Here is a 17395-nt window from a genome sequence, read left to right on the forward strand (position 1 = left end):
AGTTTGTAAATCAGCTGTGACAAACTGGTGCTTAAGACACACCAGTAAACTGAACTTAGAGCATTCCAACATGGCAAACATGCAGAGCGGTCTTCATTCCTCAGATCCAGGATTATTATTCATTCACAAGAATGACATGAAATCTGCACAAACCCAAAGAGAACATTTCAAGAACAGAAGGCTGACTGACTGTGGTATATAGTACCATACATGAATGTGTAACTATTTTGGAATTTATGTGCACACTGGAGCTATGAAATAGTATGAATGGAGAAATGTGCCACTTAAGTCTGAATTTGATAATAACCAGATGTAGAAATATTTTGGAGGTACAATCTATTTCAAAAAAGAAAAACTTGTTTTTATTACCATCACTCTAGTCAAGAATATAATGAATTTCCTAAATTTGAAGAATTCTCAAATGAATCTCAAATCATTGAATCCAGTTCTAAGGAAGCTCTCATTTCCTAGAAAGATAACTGTTTTGTTATTTGTTTGGTATATTTCCTCTTGATCTCAAGTCAGTTTTGTTTTCACATAATTTTGAGTTAAAGACGTAAAGGAAAGAAAAGTTCATTGTCATTGTGGGAGGGTGTAGTGGTGGTTAGACAGGAAGTAAATAGCTATATCGGTGCCTGGAATAAAAGAAAACATATCTAAAACATTTTGAGACACAGGACAACAGGAGCCAGAGGAAACAGTACACCATGAAGATCATTTTGTGGAAAGTCGTGTGTGTTGTATGCATTCTATTCCTTAATGCTAGAGGTATGTGTAAAAGGAAGTACATATTATATTTAAAGCAAGACAATACAGATTAATAAGTCTTTTTTTTCAAAGAATATACATTACAATTTATACAATTTATAATGAGGAATCATCTAATTAAATTTACATTTACATTTGCATACTTAATAAAACTAAACAAATCCAGTACTTTGCTGTGAAGAGACTCTCAAGAAAAATGCTGTTACACTGTTAAATTCTTTATCACTTAATAAAATAGTTAGCAATTGAATTTTTCTGAAAAAATTTAATGTGACTTTAATTGCCATTTTGTTTGTAAAAACTTTATGGTTGATATAAAGTGCTGTTTAAACACTAAGGCCAAAATGCAAGCACTTATTTACTCCTCTATCGTTGCCCTGGAGTTGTTGTAATGTGTAACGTATAATTACTAACCCTGCTCATGGCCAACTGAAGTGTTTTTGCTCTGTATATTTGTCATTGGTAAGTTTTTTATATAAACTAATTTCCTATGCAATTTGAATGAAAAATGTGATTCATCATATTCACTATAATAATATCATTAATTTATTCCATGACAAAGACTTTAGAATGTGTTACAAATGATTAACTAAAAATATCTTTGAAATTGAATTGCTATTTGCTATTTTTTATTTAGCACAGACATTGAGCACATATTCTTTCCACAACACTCTGTATACTATATGGGCATACATACAGTATGTGATCCTCTAACTATCACACCGGGAGGAGGAAAACAGACCCATATGCAGGATAGCGTCAAATGAACAGGGTTTAATAAATAATAAACAGAACAGGAACAGGACAAAGGAATGAGGAAACACTGACGACGATTCATGGTTATATAGATATGACAATGAACACATGATGAACAGGTGTGTAGGGACGGGGAGGAGTAAACAAGGGCGGGGAAGACACGTGACACGGAACAAAAACAGAAGCACATGGCCAAAAGTCCGGGCTGAGTCCTGATACTTTATCGAAACCCAAACTTGTTCCACAAGACAGAAGATAGAAAATTGTGTCCTTTTACTTTTCTTCTGAAGCAAAAACATCCTCATTATTAAGAGTGTCCAAACCTATATAATTACAAGTCTTGCAGGATTTTTTTTTCTCTCATTTTAATCTGCAACAGCTACAAGTAAAATCGCACAGCTATTCTTCGTTATTGTTTAATAGAGCTCAGAGTTCTGTCTCTCTCTCTCTTTTTAGGTTCACTGTCTCAGCTCAGAGGTAAGATCTTAATCAAACAACACACACACACACACACACACACACACACACACACACACACACACACACACACACACACACACACACACACACACACACACACACCTTTTTGTGTTTTTTTGTTAATAGAAGCTGGTAAAGTTAAATGTTTGTTTCTGTGATCTTTCTTTTCTCCCAGTTTGTGGTCAGGCTCCTCTGAACAACAAGATTGTTGGTGGTCAAAATGCTGCTCTTGGTTCCTGGCCTTGGCAGGTTATTGTTCAGTCAGCAAACACCCTCTGTGGTGGTAGTCTGATCAGTCAGAACTGGGTCTTAACAGCTGCTCACTGTTTGAAAATGAATGGAATACCGTGAGAAATTTTTCTTGAGAAAAAAAGTCAAAAGTATCTATGCAATAATATTATAATTATTTGTATGTTCAATTTGTGCAACTTATAAGGTGTCCAACAGTTTACTGAGAGTTAAAGTTAAAGCTATTTATAAATGTAAACTTTATAAAAATACATAAATAAACATATTTTGTAAATATAGAATATACTGTAAGGGGAAATAAAGGATGGATAGTAACAAATTACTCAATATCACCTTTCATTTTCAGTTTTACTGCACGTCAAATCACAGTCTCACGACGACTTGAAAATGGGACTGTAATGAAGACAATAAATGCTATTAAATTGATCATCCATGAAGGCTATAATGATGACACTCTGGTCAATGACATTGCACTAGTCCAGCTCTCCTCTTCAGTGCAGTTTAATGATTATTTTCGTCCAGTGTGTCTTGCTGCAAGCACCAGTTCTTTTCCAACTGGTACCAATGTCTGGGCCACAGGATGGGGTAGAATCAGTAATATTAGTAAGTTCTTCACATAATTTATTTCAATTATTTGGAAAATTAAACAGCATAAGCAGTAAATGAGTAAGAAGTCTACCATTCCTTGCCTTGAGATATTGCTGAAAAACAAACCACATATATCAAACCAATAGGCCAAATCTGCTATCTGGTGTGATGTTGGATTCAAATGTTCTAAACAAATACTACTAATGTAACATCATAGATAAAAATATTAAAAGAAAATATTAAAATATTAAAAATATACACTGAAAGAGTAAGGTGGCTAAAAAAATATTCTATTGGCTGGCAAAGATGGCTTACAGTATGATTAGCTTTGTCTGTTTTTTCATTGTTGGTAGCTGGTCAGATCAGTGTGGATTTTTCAGCACCTTTCATTATGATGGACATGTTGGTAAAATTTCATAATGGGTCTCCACAGATTCGCAGCTCGCTCAAAAGCTGCAGGAGGTGAAGTTGCAGATTGTCAGTAACAGTGACTGTGCACAAAAATATTCACAATTTATTATCACAGACGGTATGATGTGTGCTATCTCTCCTGTGAGTGGACAGGACACATGCCAGGTAGGAAATCTAAAACCTGTCATATTAAGTGTGGTAAAGGAGCATATATTTAAATAACAGCTTTTTGTCCATGCAGGGTGATTCTGGAGGTCCACTGGAGGTGAAATTTAATGGAAGCTGGATTCAGGGTGGGATTGTGAGCTTTACCTCTGCAAGAGGATGTGCTTCCCCATCTATACCCAGTGGGTATACCAGAGTGTCTCAGTACGAAGACTGGATTAATAGCAACACAGGCAACAATCAACCAGAATTTGTTGCATTCTCCTTTGGCAGTTACATCTCCCTCAACCTCTTCTGTCTTTTCCTTTCTTTCACCATCATCCCCTTCATTCTCCCTTCCTTATCCATCTACTAGTGATGTTAGTCAAATTAAAGACACAGGCACCAATCACAGAAGGTAATCTAACATAACACACAGACTTTACTTAAGCTTTACTTAAATTTGTAACTTTATTTTCTTCAAAGCTACATTTTAAGGTACGGTTATTTTCATGTGAAATGAAGAGACAAAACCTATAAGCTTGTGTCTGAACACTAAAGTCTACATAAATATTCAAAAGCAAATTCAGGCATATTTGTTACAAAGAATGTTTTAATCATGAGAATTTCTATAGTTTCAAATTAATTTCTGATGAATTCATGTGTAATATACAGTCATGTAAAAAACAAAAAAGGACATCCTCCATCAATTCAATGTTTTTATTTATCAGTTTTCTAACATTTAATGGCAACCCTAAAGTGTGATATTACCATTTTTGATGCTTTAAATAATTTGGTGAATTTATTTATGGCTTTATTCTGCCTGATATATAACAGTGACAGCATCATGCATCTTCAAACTCTTTTCCACTGGCGCCATCAGCTGGAAGGTTGTGTGACTTTGTGGGAAAAGCAATTTCTGAAAGATGCCCCTTTTTTTTATTTTTTCATATGACCTAGAATAAGATAGTCTCCATTCGGAGTATTTTATCTCTCTATATTTCTTCCACATAAACACCATTCACTTCTGACTTGCTTCTTATGGAAGTGAATGCAAATTAAATAACTGTAAATCTGCTTTGTGACAATGTCCACTGTTGAAATAGCTGAATAAAATTTTATTGAGATTCTTCATTTTATATACAGTAAGTCTTCACATGCATGAAACATGTTACTGAGGTATTTAATGTCATTAACACTTAAGTATTGTATTATGTGACTAATGGGCACTCACATGCTATCGGAATAATCATAAATATACGTTTCCTAATAGGGGAATATGAATGACCCCTCAAGTCGTAATTACGACTAGGAATATCAGACATTATTTTGTTAAGTTTAGTTTCTGAGATTAAAGGTACTCAAGTTTCCACATTGTGGAGGAGAGTACAGTTTCAATCTCTTCTGTCATCATTCATATTCATTCATGTACATCAGCAACCTTTCTCTGAATTCTGTACATTTTTACACCTTTAAAACAGCGTTTTTATCCAAAATCACAGGTGTCTTGTAGTTTGTGTTATAGTTTAAAATAGTACAAGAAAAAAATGTTTCATGTTTTGTTTTCCAACAACTACAAGATGTATGCATATGTGCAATATGTACATGCAATATGTAGCATATGTACAGCATGTAATATATAGATATATATGCAAACATATGTACAGTGAATAAATAATCAATTGTCAGTGTCTATGCAACAGCATATGGATCTAGTTCTGTCACAGACAATATGATGTGTGCTGGCTTTGCTCAGGGAGGAAAAGACTCATGGCAGGTAGGAAACTCACCATGTTTCATAATATTTCTGCTTACAGTTCTGTGTTATAGAAAATAGAGCAAATAGATATGTAGCTACCAGCTTGTTGTCCATGCAGGGTGATTATGGAGGCCCAGTGGTGGTCAAGGAGAATGGAGTCTGGCTTCAGGCTGGGATTGTGAGCTTTGGCTATGGCTGCGCTTTACCCAATTTTCCCAGTGTGTACACCAGTGTGTCTCAGTAGCAAGACTGGTTTAACAGCTGGATCGGCAGCAACAATCTTGGATTTGTTACATCAAATAGCACTTGTGGCTCCCCTAACCTCTTCTGTCTGATCCTTTTTTCTCCTTCATCTTCCTCCTCTGTAACGTCTACTGATGTCAGTCAAATTAAACATATATGCACATATGACAGGGGTTAATGTATATTACTGCAGGGCTCACATGTATCACGCACTGAGCGTGACAGTCACTCATTTCGTTCTTTTGTCACGCTCTCCCGCTACACATTGTATTTGTCACGCAGAAAAACTTTCTATATATCATATATTTACTATGCCACAGAACCCAAAATGTATCTCAGCCTGACACTTATCAGCTAATCAAATAAAGAGGCTACACAATAACCAATCAGAAAATAGCACTATTGTATCTGGGTAGGATTTAACGCAACAACCAATGAAAAAAAAGTATATCCTGGAATTGTTCAGCATCATTCTCGTTCACCCACATAGAAAACCACTTGGGCTGCGAGAATCACTTTGAACACAGAGTAAGTCATGATCTTACAACAAATTCACAACTTGTTTGACACAAACAATGACATTTTGACTGCTGTTAGAGAAGTTTCCCAGATAATCAGCATGAGTTTTTCATGAGTGTCTGTAACTTAGCCAACGGTTTTACAGCCTGGTCACTGACAACACCTGTTCAGAACAAGTAGTCTAGGCCAGTTGTTCTCAAACTGGGGGTCCTGAGATGGTGTCAGGGGGCACGGGTTTATGACATTTTATAAAATAATTATTCATTCATTCATTCATTCATTCATTCATTCATTCATTCATTTTCTACCCCTTATCTGAACTACCTCGGGTCATAGGGAGCCCGTGCCTATCTCAGGCGTCATCGGGCATCAAGGCAGGATACACCCTGGACGGAGTGCCAACCCATAGCAGGGCACACACACTCTCATTCACTCACACACTCACACACTACAGACAATTTTCCAGAGATGCCAATCAACCTACCATGCATGTTTTTGGAACGGGGGAGGAAACCGGAGTACCCGGAAAAAAACCCAGAGGCATGCGTGGCAAACGGTCTTAATAGATATTTCTGTTTGTGCATTTTCCATACTGGAACATGTTTGGGCACTTTAATTCCAGAGAAGTGGAGTTATATTGCTACACTATATAAAGACATTGTACACAATTTTGTGCTTCCAATTTTGTGTCAACAATTTGGCACACATATGGGTATGTTGGTGAAGAAGACACATATATGGGTATGATGGTGAAGACACACATATATGGGTATGATGGTGAAGACACACATATGGGTATGATGGTGAAGACACACATATGGGTATGATGGTGAAGACACACATATATGGGTATTATGGTGTACAGAAACCTTTAGTCATAGAGTGTACATGCAGGTGGCAAATTAAGAGCACCTGTATTAATGGGATCTGTTCAAAAGATTTTTCCTCAAATAGCATTTGATGGTAGTGGGAAATGCTGTCTAAGTTAGGACCTGCCAGTTGTGAACAGAACTTATGGAATATCTAAGTCTATTAAATTTACATTTAAGTCTAAAAAACCATTTAAACCACAGTGGCCCTCATGACTCAAAATAGAAATGTTTCATCATAGCATAAAGATAAAAATCAGATGAGTGAAAAAGGGTATGTCTAATGTCTAATTATATTTATATATTTATCTACTAGACTATTATAATTTGGAAAGCTTATAATATTTATCTGCAATGTGAACACCAAGCAGAAACAACATATTTTAAATGATTGCTGCTATATAACTGTGTAATAATTGTGTATTTAAAGAGGATTGGATAAATGAACAATACACATTGTGTGACATTAAGTAAGCTGTAGTAAAATCTAGCTGCTGTTGGCAGTGTTGTAATATAACGGAGTACAAATACTTCGTTACTGTATTTAAGTAGAAATGTCACGTATCTGTACTTTACTTCGCTATTTAAATTTGTGTCAACTTTCACTTTTACTCCACTACATTTCCTAGATAAAATCTATAGCCTACTTTTACTCTGTTATATTTCCACTAAGCACCTTCGTTACTCGTTACTACAAAATAAACTCAGAAGAAATGTGTGCGACTGTAATAAGGCAGGTTTGGCGAATCACTATGGGGTCAGAATTGTTTCGTTATTCTGAATAAATACACTATGATCCACAAATAAATATAAAGAGTTTCACAAATATTTTTACAAATTTCACAAAAAGAAATGAAATTCACAACTAAATAAAATGGGATTTGCAAATAAAAAAATATTTATAAATTGTATTTATTTGCGAATTGCTTCCTGCTCATTTGTGAATCGCGTTCTGTGCATTTGTGAATCACTGCACGCATTTGTGAATCACTGCACGCATTTGTGAATCACTGCACGCATTTGTGAATCACTGCACGCATTTGTGAATCACTGCACGCATTTGTGTATCACTGCACGCATTTGTGAATCACTGCACGCATTTGTGTATCACTGCACGCATTTGTGAATCACTGCACGCATTTGTGAATCACTGCACGCATTTGTGAATCACTGCACGCATTTGTGTATCACTGCACGCATTTGTGAATCACTGCACGCATTTGTGAATCACTGCACGCATTTGTGAATCACTGCACGCATTTGTGAATCACTGCACGCATTTGTGAATCACTGCACGCATTTGTGTATCACTGCACGCATTTGTGAATCACTGCACGCATTTGTGAATCGCGTTCTGTGCATTTGTGGATTTGAAACATTTCTAACGTCAAGACGTGCAAGAATCTACAAATAGGTGACTCCGCCCACCGTCTACTCCAGCCAATCACGTTCTGATTTACTCGCTCTTCACACTACCCCTGGACCAATTGATGATGCTGAAATCGTTTCCAAAGAAAGCAGAATTGAACTAACCCTTAGTGCTGGCTACAATCCATACAGGGTTACCAGATTGGGCTCGAATCTGCGACAAATGTTTTTTATTTGTTTTTTTTAATCGTATTTTTCAGTACATATTACACTGTGATAGTGCGAGTAAATCAGAACGTGATTGGTTTGAAGTAGACCGTGCCACGATTGGTCAGCGCCACGAGACCGTTGTCCGATTGGCTGGAGTAGACGGTGGGCGGAGTCCACCTATTTGTGGATTCTTGCAGGTCTTGACGTTAGAAATGTTTCAAATCCACAAATGCACAGAACGCAATCAACAAATGCGTGCAGTGATACACAAATGCGTGCAGTGATTCACAAATGCGTGCAGTGATTCACAAATGCACAGAACGCGATTCACAAATGAGCAGGAAGCAATTCGCAAATAAATACAATTTATAAATATTTTTTTATTTGCAAATCCCATTTTATTTATTTGTGAATTTCATTTCTTTTTGTGAAATTTGTCAAAATATTTGTGAAACTCTTTATATTTATTTGTGGATCATAGTGTATTTATTCAGAATAACGAAACAATTCTGACCCCATAAATCACTGCTCCTAGATTGCATTACGCACGTCCGCGCGCTCTACGGAGAAGCACAGGCACGCGCAGTCAGAGCTGGAGGCGTTTATCTATGACGTTAATCGGCGGAAAGCCGCAAAGACGGCAACCAAAAGCAGTGAAATGTCACTATTACAAAAGTTGTAATACAAACAAAATATTAATGCAAACAATCCATGCAATACTAAATAAAAATAACATTTATTGATTTGGTCTTTGTCCCTGCGATGGGTTGGCACTCCGTCCAGGGTGTATCCTGTTTTGATGCACGATGACGCCTGAGATAGGCACAGGCTCCACGTGACCCGAGTAGTTCGGATAAAAAAAGCGGTAGGAAATGAATGAATGAATGAATGAATGAATGAATGAATGAATGAATGAATGAATTTGTCTTGTGAATATTTTTTTATTAATGACTGCATTCATTGCACACTGTTTGTAGAGAATGCACACATACATGAACTGATTTGATTCAAGACTGGCATCATTACATCATGCATAAAATTTTGGTGTCCACTTTTGCCATTTTGCTAATACCATAACTTTTGGCTTACTATGTAGTCATATAATATAAAACTCTTCTTGTTTTAAATTCTCATTGAGGGCTAAAACTTCTAAAGATTAAATCCTAGAACCGAAAATCACTGAAATTTTACTTTTTACTTTTACTTCAAATACTTATGTAAAGTAAATATCATAAAATTACTCTAGATACTTAAGTACATTATATATCAGATACTTTAAGACTTTTACTTGAGTAATATTCTCAAAGGTAACTGTCACTTCTACCAAAGTCTTTTTCTAGTACGGTACTTGTACTTTTACTCAAGTATTGCTTTCTAGTACTTTATGCAACACTGGCTATTGGTAGTTTGTAGGTAAAAATTGCTTCCTGCAGGGTATTTCTGCCTCTAACAATTTAGAGAAATCAAATCTGTCAAAAAAGAATTGTCTCAGTGACGTTATGGTAATGAACAGCACTCAGAGAAGCACTTTAGTTTTCTGCAGTCTCTAGTGTAATAGTATCTATACTACATACAATGTGCTGCGTTGCTATATCTTGTTTTAAATTATTTGGGAAGTCTGGAGCTTTAAAAAGTTTGTGTTGTCAGAGTGTAACATTGACAGCAGGGATTTTGAATCTGATCATTTTCATTTACATTTGTGGCATTTGGCAAACATGCATAAGCAAAGATACATATATAAGTAAGGTCTCTATAATTTAATACATCATGATACTGGTTGGGGGGGGGCACGGTGGCTTAGTGGTTAGCACATTTACCTCACACCTCCAGGGTTGGGGGTTCGATTCCCGCCTCCGTCTTGTGTGTGTGGAGTTTGCATGTTCTCCCCATGCCTCAGAGATTTCCTCCGGGTACTCCAGTTTCCTCCCCCGGTCCAAAGACATACATGGTAGGTTGATTGGCATCTCTGGAAAATTGTCCATAGTGTGTGATTGTGTGAGTGAATGGGAGTGTGTGTGTGCTCTGCGATGGTGTGGCACTCCGTCCAGGGTGTATCCTGCCTTGATGCCCGATGATGCCTAAGATAGGCACAGGCTCCCCGTGACCCGAGAAGTTCGGATAAGCGGTAGAAAATGAATGAATGAATGATACTGGTTCACAAGGACATAGACAAAGAATGCCATCAGTCTAAAAACCCAGTTGGGGAGACAAAATATCAGGAAAAGCACACAGAGTGTTAATTTAAGAATTTAAAGTAGGGGTAGGTCTTCAGATGTTTTAGACGTTGTTTGAGAGTCTGGCTGTCCGGACATCTAGGGCAATTTCATTCCAGCACCAAGGTGCCAAAATAGAGAATAGATTTGATATGTACCTTTATTGTACCCTAAGAGATGTTGGAACCAGCTGTCGGTTGCTGTAGGAAATTATGTATGTGCTGGTGCTCAGGTTGTAAATGTAGTCCTGGGCGAACTCTCCTGGACAACTCTGGAGTGACTGTTGCACAACCTGGGGTTTCTGCTCAGTCATATTTCCTAAGTTTGTAAATCAGCTGTGACAAACTGGTGATTAAGACACACCAGTAAACTGAACTTAGAGCAAACCAACATGGCAAACATGCAGAGCGGTCTTCATTCCTCAGATCCAAGATTATTATTCATTCACAAGAATGACAAAAAATCTGCACAAACACAGAGAGAACATTTCAAGAACAGAAGGCTGACTGACTGTGGTATATAGTACCATACATGAATGTGTAACTATTTTGGAATTTATGTGCACACTGGAGCTATGAAATAGTATGGATGGAGAAATGTGCCACTTAAGTCTGAATTTGATAATAACCAGATGTAGAAATATTTTGGTGGTACAATCTATTTCAAAAAAGGAACACAGTTTTTATTGCAATCACTAAAGTCAAGCATATAATGAATTTCCTAAATTTGAAGAATTCTCAAATAATTCTCAAATGAATTGTTCCAGGAAAAATGCCCGACTATTATTTGTGGATTTTTCAGAGAAAACTAACAGCATATGTAAGTGACAAATGTGGAAAAACATTTTAGTTCTGTGGGGTCAAACCCGAAATGGTGACATCTAGAAATTCAGAAATATATATAAGATAAAATTATACTACAAACATAAATCAGTTAATCCAGTTCTAAGGAAGCTCCCCTTTCCAATAAAGATTTTGTTATTTGTTTGGTATATTTCCTCCTGATCTCAAGTCAGTTTTGCTTTCACTTGGTAATTTTGAGTTAAAGACGTAAAGGAAAGAAAACAGGTTCAGTGTCATTGTGGGAGGGTGTAGTGGTGGTTAGACAGGAAGTAAATAGCCATATCGGTGCCTGGAATAAAAGAAAACATATCTAAAACATTTTGAGACACAGGACAACAGGAGCCAGAGGAAACAGTACACCATGAAGATCATTTTGTGGAAAGTCGTGTGTGTTGTATGCATTCTATTCCTTAATGCTACAGGTATGTGTAAAAGGAAGTACATATTATATTTAAAGCAAGACAATACAGATTAATAAGTCTTTTTTTTTTTCAAAGAATGTACATTACAATTTATACAATTTATAATGAGGAATCATCTAATTAAATTTACATTTACATTTGCATACTTAATAAAACTAAACAAATCCAGTACTTTGCTGTGAAGAGACTCTCAAGAAAAATGCTGTTACACTGTTAAACTGTTTATCACTTAATAAAATAGTTAGCAATTGAATTTGTCTGAAAAAATTTAAATGTGACTATAATTGCCATTTTGTTTGTAAAAACTTTATGGTTGATATAAAGTGCTGTTTAAACACTAAGACCAAAATGCAAGCACTTATTTACTCCTCTATCTTTGCCCTGGAGCTGTTGTAATGTGTAACGTATAATTACTAACCCTGCTCATGGCCAACTGAAGTGTTTTGCTCTGTATATTTTTATATAAACTAATTTCCTATGCAATTTTAATGAAAAATGTGATTCATCATATTCACTATAATAATATCATTAATTTATTCAATGACAAAGACTTTAGGATGTGTTACAAATGATTAACTAAAAAATATCTATGAAATTGAATTGCTATTTGCTATTTTTTATTTAGCATAGACATTGAGCACATATTCTTTCACAAACACCCTGTACACTATATGGGTAGATATATGTGATCCTCTAACTATCACACCCATCCTAGAAGAACAAAGCTGTATAAGCTCTTTATCAAAACACAAACTTGTTACACAAGACAGAAGATTCTTAAGAGTGCCCATTACAAGTTTTGCAGGATTTTTCTCTCTCATTGTAATCTGCAACAGCTACAAGTAAAATCCCACAGCTATTCATCGTTATTGTTTAATAGAGCTCAGAGTTCTGTGTCTCTCTCTCTTTTTTAGGTTCATTGTCTCAGCTCAGAGGTAAGCTCTTAATCAAACAACAACAACAACAACAACAACAAACACACACACACACACACACACACACACACACACACACACACACACACACACACACACACACACACACACACACACACACACACACACACACACACACACACACACACATTTTTGTCTTTTTTTGTTTATAGTTGCTCGTAATGTTTGTTTCTGTGATCTCTTTCTTTTCTCCCAGTTTGTGGTCAGGCTCCTCTGAACAACAAGATTGTTGGTGGTCAAGATGCTGCTCTTGGTTCCTGGCCTTGGCAGGTTATTGTTCAGTCAGCAACCACCCTCTGTGGTGGCAGTCTGATCAGTCAGAACTGGGTCTTAACAGCTGCTCACTGTTTGAAAATGAATGGAATACCGTGAGAAATTTTTTCTTGAGAAAAAAGTCAAAAGTATCTATGCAATAATAATATAATTATTTGTATGTTCAATTTGTGCCACTTATAAGGTGTCCAACAGTTTACTGTAAACAAGTTAAAGCTATTTATAAATGTAAACTTTATAAACATACATAAATAAATATATTTTGTAAATATAGAATATAAGAGGAAATAAAGGATGGATAGTGAAAAATTACTCAATATCACTTTCTTTCATTTTCAGTTTTACTGCATCTCAAATCACAGTCTCACGACGACTTGAAAATGGGACTGTAATGGAGACAATAAATGCTATTAAATTGATCATCCATGAAGGCTATAACGATACCACTGTGGTCAATGACATTGCACTAGTCCAGCTCTCCTCTTCAGTGCAGTTTAATGATTATTTCCGTCCGGTGTGTCTTGCTGCAAGCAACAGCTCTTTTCCAAGTGGTACTAATGTCTGGGCCACAGGATGGGGTAGAATCAATAATATTAGTAAGTTCTTCACATAATTTATTTCAATTATTTGAAAAAATAAACCGTATGAGCAGCAAAACAGTAAGAAGTCTATCATTCCTTGCCTTGAGATATTGCTGAAAAACAAACCACATATATCAAACCAATAGGCCAAATTTGCCATCTGGTGTGATGTTGGATTCAAACATTCTAAACAAATACTACTAATGAAACATCATAGATAATATTAAAAGAAAATATTAAAATATTAAAAATATACACTGAAAGAGAAAGAGTAAGGTGGCTTAAAAATATTCTAGTGGCTGGCAAAGATGGCTTACAGTATGATTAGCTTTGTTTGTGCTTTAATTGTTGGTAGCTGGTCAGATCAGTGTGGATTTTTCAGCACCTTTCATTATGATGGACATGTTGGTAAAAATTCATAATGGGTCTCCACAGATTCGGACGTCGCTCAAAAGCTGCAGGAGGTGAAGTTGCAGATTGTCAGTAACAGTGACTGTGCACAAAAATATTCACCATTTATTATCACAGATGGTATGATGTGTGCTATCTCTCCTGTGGGTGGACAGGACACATGCCAGGTAGGAAATCTAAAACCTGTCATATTAATTGTGGTAAAGGAGCATATACTGTATTTAAACTAGATTTGTAAAGTTTGTCGGAACAAACTTTGATGTTGGTTTTGATGATGCAAGTATTCGCAAAGGTCACTCTCCTTTTTGGAGGCGAGTGTACATAAGGGTCAGTGCTACTTTTGGAAGCAAGTAGACAGTAAGCTAGGGTGCCAGAACATTTGGAGGTAAGTGGAGACGAGTATATGAGGTCATCCGAATACTCTTGAGGAAGTTCCCCACATTGGGTTGAGTGTTTTGATATGTCACATGTCCATGTTGTACTAATTGTTTTTTTTCATGTGACGTCATCAGAATACCTGTGTGGAAGTTCCCCTCATTGTTCTGAGTGTTTTGATATGTCACATGTCCATGTTCTAAAAAGTTTTTTGATTGTGCATATTTTGGCCAGTCAATACACCAATTTAAAACTTTGTTCAGAATATCACCCTAAAGGAGCTGGCCGAGTTTGGTGTAGATAGTTTGAAAGCTTGCCGAGTGATAAACCTTCAAAATTTATAATGGGATTTTATCTTTATTTAAATTTATCTATGAGAAAAAAGGCCAATTTGAGACCTTGTACCAGAAGTACCGATACTCGGATCACTTAGAATGTATGTGGCTCAAAAGCCCTAGGAGGAGTTACTCTTGATAAACTTTTGTCTAAGCTTAAATAGGAAAACAGAATGTTGGCTTCTACAAAGCCAAAATAATAACAACTTTTTGTCCCTGCAGGGTGATTCTGGAGGTCCACTGGAGGTGAAATTTAATGGAAGCTGGATTCAGGGTGGGATTGTGAGCTTTACCTCTGTAAGAGGATGTGCTTCCCCATCTATACCCAGTGGGTATACCAGAGTGTCTCAGTACGAAGACTGGATTAATAACAACACAGGCAACAATCAACCAGAATTTGTTGCATTCTCCTTTGGCAGTTACATCTCCCTCAACCACTTCTGTCTTTTTCTTTCTTTCACCATCATCCCTTTCATTCTCCCTTCCTTATCCATCTACTAGTGATGTTAGCCGACATAGACACAGGCACTAATCACAGAAAGTAATCTAACATAACACACAGACTTTACTTAAGCGTTACTTAAATTTGTAACTTTATTTTCTTCAAAGCTACATTTTAAGGTACGGTTATTTTCATGTGAAATGAAGAGACAAAACCTATAAGCTTGTGTCTGAACACTAAAGTCTACATAAGTATTCAAAAGCAAATTCAGGCATATTTGTTACAGAGAACGTTTTAATCATGAGAATTTCTAGTTTTAAATAAATTTCTGATAAATTCATGTTTAATATACAGTCATGGAAAAAAGAAAGTACACCCTCCATCAATTCAATGTTTTTGTTTATCAGTTTTCCAACATTTAATTGCAACCCCTTAAGTGTGAAACTGAGTTTCAGAATTTAGGTTGCTCCTCTTTCATTACCAGATGGTATGGTACAAAATAAAATGAATAACATTTAAACAGATACATAAACAGGCTTGTATTTTTGATGCTTTAAATAATTTGGTGAATTTATTTATGGCTTTATGACTTTGTGGGAGAAGCAATTTCTGAAAGATGCCCCCTTTTTTTTCATATGACCTAGAATAAGATAGACTCCATTCGGAGTATTTTATCTCTCTATATTTCTTCCACATAAACACCATTCACTTCTGACTTGCTTCTTATGGAAGTGAATGCAAATTAAATAACTGTAAATCTGCTTTGTGACAATGTCCACTGTTGAAATAGCTGAGTAAAATTTTATTGAGATTCTTCATTTTATATACAGTAAGTCTTCACATGCTTCATTACTGAGGTATTTAATGTCATTAACACTTAAGTATTGTATTATGTGACTAATGGGCACTCACATGCTATCGGAATAAATCATAAATATACGTTTCCCAATAGGGGAATACGAATGACCCCTCAAGTCGTAATTACGACTAAGAATCTCAGACATTATTTTGTTAAGTTTAGTTTCTGAGATTAAAGGTACTCAAGTTTCCACATTGTGGAGGAGAGTACAGTTTCAGTCTCTTCTGTCATCATTCATATTCATTCGTGTACATCAGCAACCTTTCCCTGAATTCTGTACATTTTTACACCTTTAAAACAGCGTTTTTATCCAAAATCACAGGTGTCTTGTAGTTTGTGTTATAGTTTAAAATTGTACAAGAAAATTTTTTTTCATGTTTTGTTTTCCAACAACTACAAGATAGATAGATAGATAGATAGATAGATAGATAGATAGATAGATAGATAGATAGATAGATAGATAGATAGATAGATAGATAGATAGATAGATAGATAGATCTTTATTGTCATTGCATAGTAAAGGTACACAGCAATGAATTGCAGTTTGGCATCTACCAGAAGTGCAAAGAGTAGCAACTGTGCCAATAGACAAGTGCAGATAAATATGTAGCATATGTACAGCATGTAATGTATAGATATATATGTAAACATATGTACAGTGAATAAATACTCAATTGTCAGTAACAGTGTCTATGCAACAGCATATGGATCTGGTTCTGTCGCAGACAATATGATGTGTGCTGGCTTTGCTCAGGGAGGAAAAGACTCATGGCAGGTAGGAAACTCACCATGTTTCATAATATTTCTGCTTACAGTTCTGTGTTATAGAAAATAGAGCAAATAGATATGTAGCTACCAGCTTGTTGTCCATGCAGGGTGATTATGGAGGCCCAGTGGTGGTCAAGGAGAATGGAGTCTGGCTTCAGGCTGGGATTGTGAGCTTTGGCTATGGCTGCGCTTTACCCAATTTTCCCAATGTGTACACCAGAGTGTCTCAGTACCAAGACTGGTTTAACAGCTGGATCGGCAGCAACAATCTTGGATTTGTTATCAAATAGCACTTGTGGCTCCCCTAACCTCTTCTGTCTGATCCTTTTTTCTCCTTCATCTTCCTCCTCTGCAACGTCTACTGATGTCTGTCAAATTAAACATATATGCACATATGACAGGGGTATGCACATATGATTACTGCATGTTTCTGCTAACTGAATGTACAGAGATTTGTGTGTAGCTATAGTTTGTATACAGTACTGTGTTGACATTAAAAAAGATCAGTTATACCAATACCAGTGTAGCGTCTGTAGCACCCTAAATTTCAACAT

General features: G+C 36.2%; 2 protein-coding genes across 2 annotated transcripts; both read left to right on the top strand.

The window, feature by feature from the left end:
* The first annotated feature begins 627 nt into the window (after positions 1-627).
* On the top strand, positions 628-4535 carry LOC113638142 (chymotrypsinogen A-like). Its single transcript, XM_027139186.2, has 6 exons — positions 628-768; positions 1981-2001; positions 2180-2351; positions 2600-2856; positions 3275-3417; positions 3494-4535. The coding sequence occupies exons 1-6, from the start codon at positions 708-710 to the stop codon at positions 3770-3772; spliced, it is 933 nt and encodes a 310-aa protein (XP_026994987.2). The 5' UTR covers positions 628-707; the 3' UTR covers positions 3773-4535.
* Positions 4536-11676: 7141 nt separating this feature from the next.
* On the top strand, positions 11677-17359 carry LOC113638148 (chymotrypsinogen A-like). Its single transcript, XM_027139198.2, has 6 exons — positions 11677-11841; positions 12756-12776; positions 12994-13165; positions 13410-13666; positions 14087-14229; positions 14995-17359. The coding sequence occupies exons 1-6, from the start codon at positions 11781-11783 to the stop codon at positions 15271-15273; spliced, it is 933 nt and encodes a 310-aa protein (XP_026994999.1). The 5' UTR covers positions 11677-11780; the 3' UTR covers positions 15274-17359.
* The last annotated feature ends 36 nt before the right edge of the window (positions 17360-17395 follow it).

Source organism: Tachysurus fulvidraco, chromosome 15, assembly GCF_022655615.1.
Source record: "Tachysurus fulvidraco isolate hzauxx_2018 chromosome 15, HZAU_PFXX_2.0, whole genome shotgun sequence".
NCBI lineage: Eukaryota > Metazoa > Chordata > Actinopteri > Siluriformes > Bagridae > Tachysurus > Tachysurus fulvidraco.

What these genes read in the sequence shown, in the direction of transcription:
- LOC113638148 (XM_027139198.2), top strand. Translation starts at nt 11,781, where the DNA reads ATGAAGATCATTTTGTGGAAAGTCGTGTGTGTTGTATGCATTCTATTC. An exon ending in TCTATTCCTTAATGCTACAG is followed by an intron (nt 11,842 to 12,755) that starts GTATGTGTAAAA and finishes TCTCTTTTTTAG; the next exon opens with GTTCATTGTCTCAGCTCAGA. An exon ending in GGGTAGAATCAATAATATTA is followed by an intron (nt 13,667 to 14,086) that starts GTAAGTTCTTCA and finishes GGGTCTCCACAG; the next exon opens with ATTCGGACGTCGCTCAAAAG.
- LOC113638142 (XM_027139186.2), top strand. Translation starts at nt 708, where the DNA reads ATGAAGATCATTTTGTGGAAAGTCGTGTGTGTTGTATGCATTCTATTC. An exon ending in TTCACTGTCTCAGCTCAGAG is followed by an intron (nt 2,002 to 2,179) that starts GTAAGATCTTAA and finishes CTTTTCTCCCAG; the next exon opens with TTTGTGGTCAGGCTCCTCTG. An exon ending in GTGGACAGGACACATGCCAG is followed by an intron (nt 3,418 to 3,493) that starts GTAGGAAATCTA and finishes TTGTCCATGCAG; the next exon opens with GGTGATTCTGGAGGTCCACT.